The 380-nt window shown below is 68.9% G+C and overlaps 1 protein-coding gene across 1 annotated transcript in view; it reads left to right on the top strand.

Annotated features, from left to right (window-relative positions):
- The first annotated feature begins 246 nt into the window (after positions 1-246).
- The window catches only part of AATK (apoptosis-associated tyrosine kinase), a 7407-nt gene continuing 7273 nt past the window's right edge, over positions 247-380 (top strand). The window contains exon 1 of the mRNA XM_014528388.1: positions 247-341. Coding sequence (XP_014383874.1) covers positions 247-341 — 95 coding nt within the window. The remainder of the gene's footprint in view (positions 342-380) is intronic.

Below are 380 nucleotides of genomic sequence, written 5' to 3'. Positions count from 1 at the left end.
GTCCCACAGCCCTGGCCCCAGTGCCCAGAGCCTGGCCAGTGTCCAGCAGCCCGCGCTGCAGTGGTCCCCACTTAGGGGGGCCAGGTCCCCGCCCCTTGGGATCTCAGCCTTTCCCAGTGACACCCCTAGAGCTTTGATCCCCCGGGCAGGCTCCAAGGGGGAGGTGGGGTGACCAGATCAGAGACGGGAAGGGGTCCCCCACAGCCCCCAGACCCTGACCTCGTGGAGGGGTGTCTGCGAACCCCAATGGGGAAGTGTGCCCTGGGTGAGGCCAGAGTGGCCCCTAGTGGCTGGCGGAGAGACTGCAGGCTCGGGCCCCTGCACCTGCCTGATGTGTCCGCGTGAGGGGTCCTGGAGCAGGGGTGGGGGTGCTGAGGCTG

This window comes from Myotis brandtii, unplaced genomic scaffold (genome assembly GCF_000412655.1).
Source record: "Myotis brandtii unplaced genomic scaffold, ASM41265v1 scaffold632, whole genome shotgun sequence".
In the NCBI taxonomy this organism is placed as follows: Eukaryota; Metazoa; Chordata; class Mammalia; order Chiroptera; family Vespertilionidae; genus Myotis; species Myotis brandtii.
The sequence above is the reverse complement of the archived record's forward strand: the minus strand, read 5'-3'. Positions and strand labels throughout refer to the sequence as shown.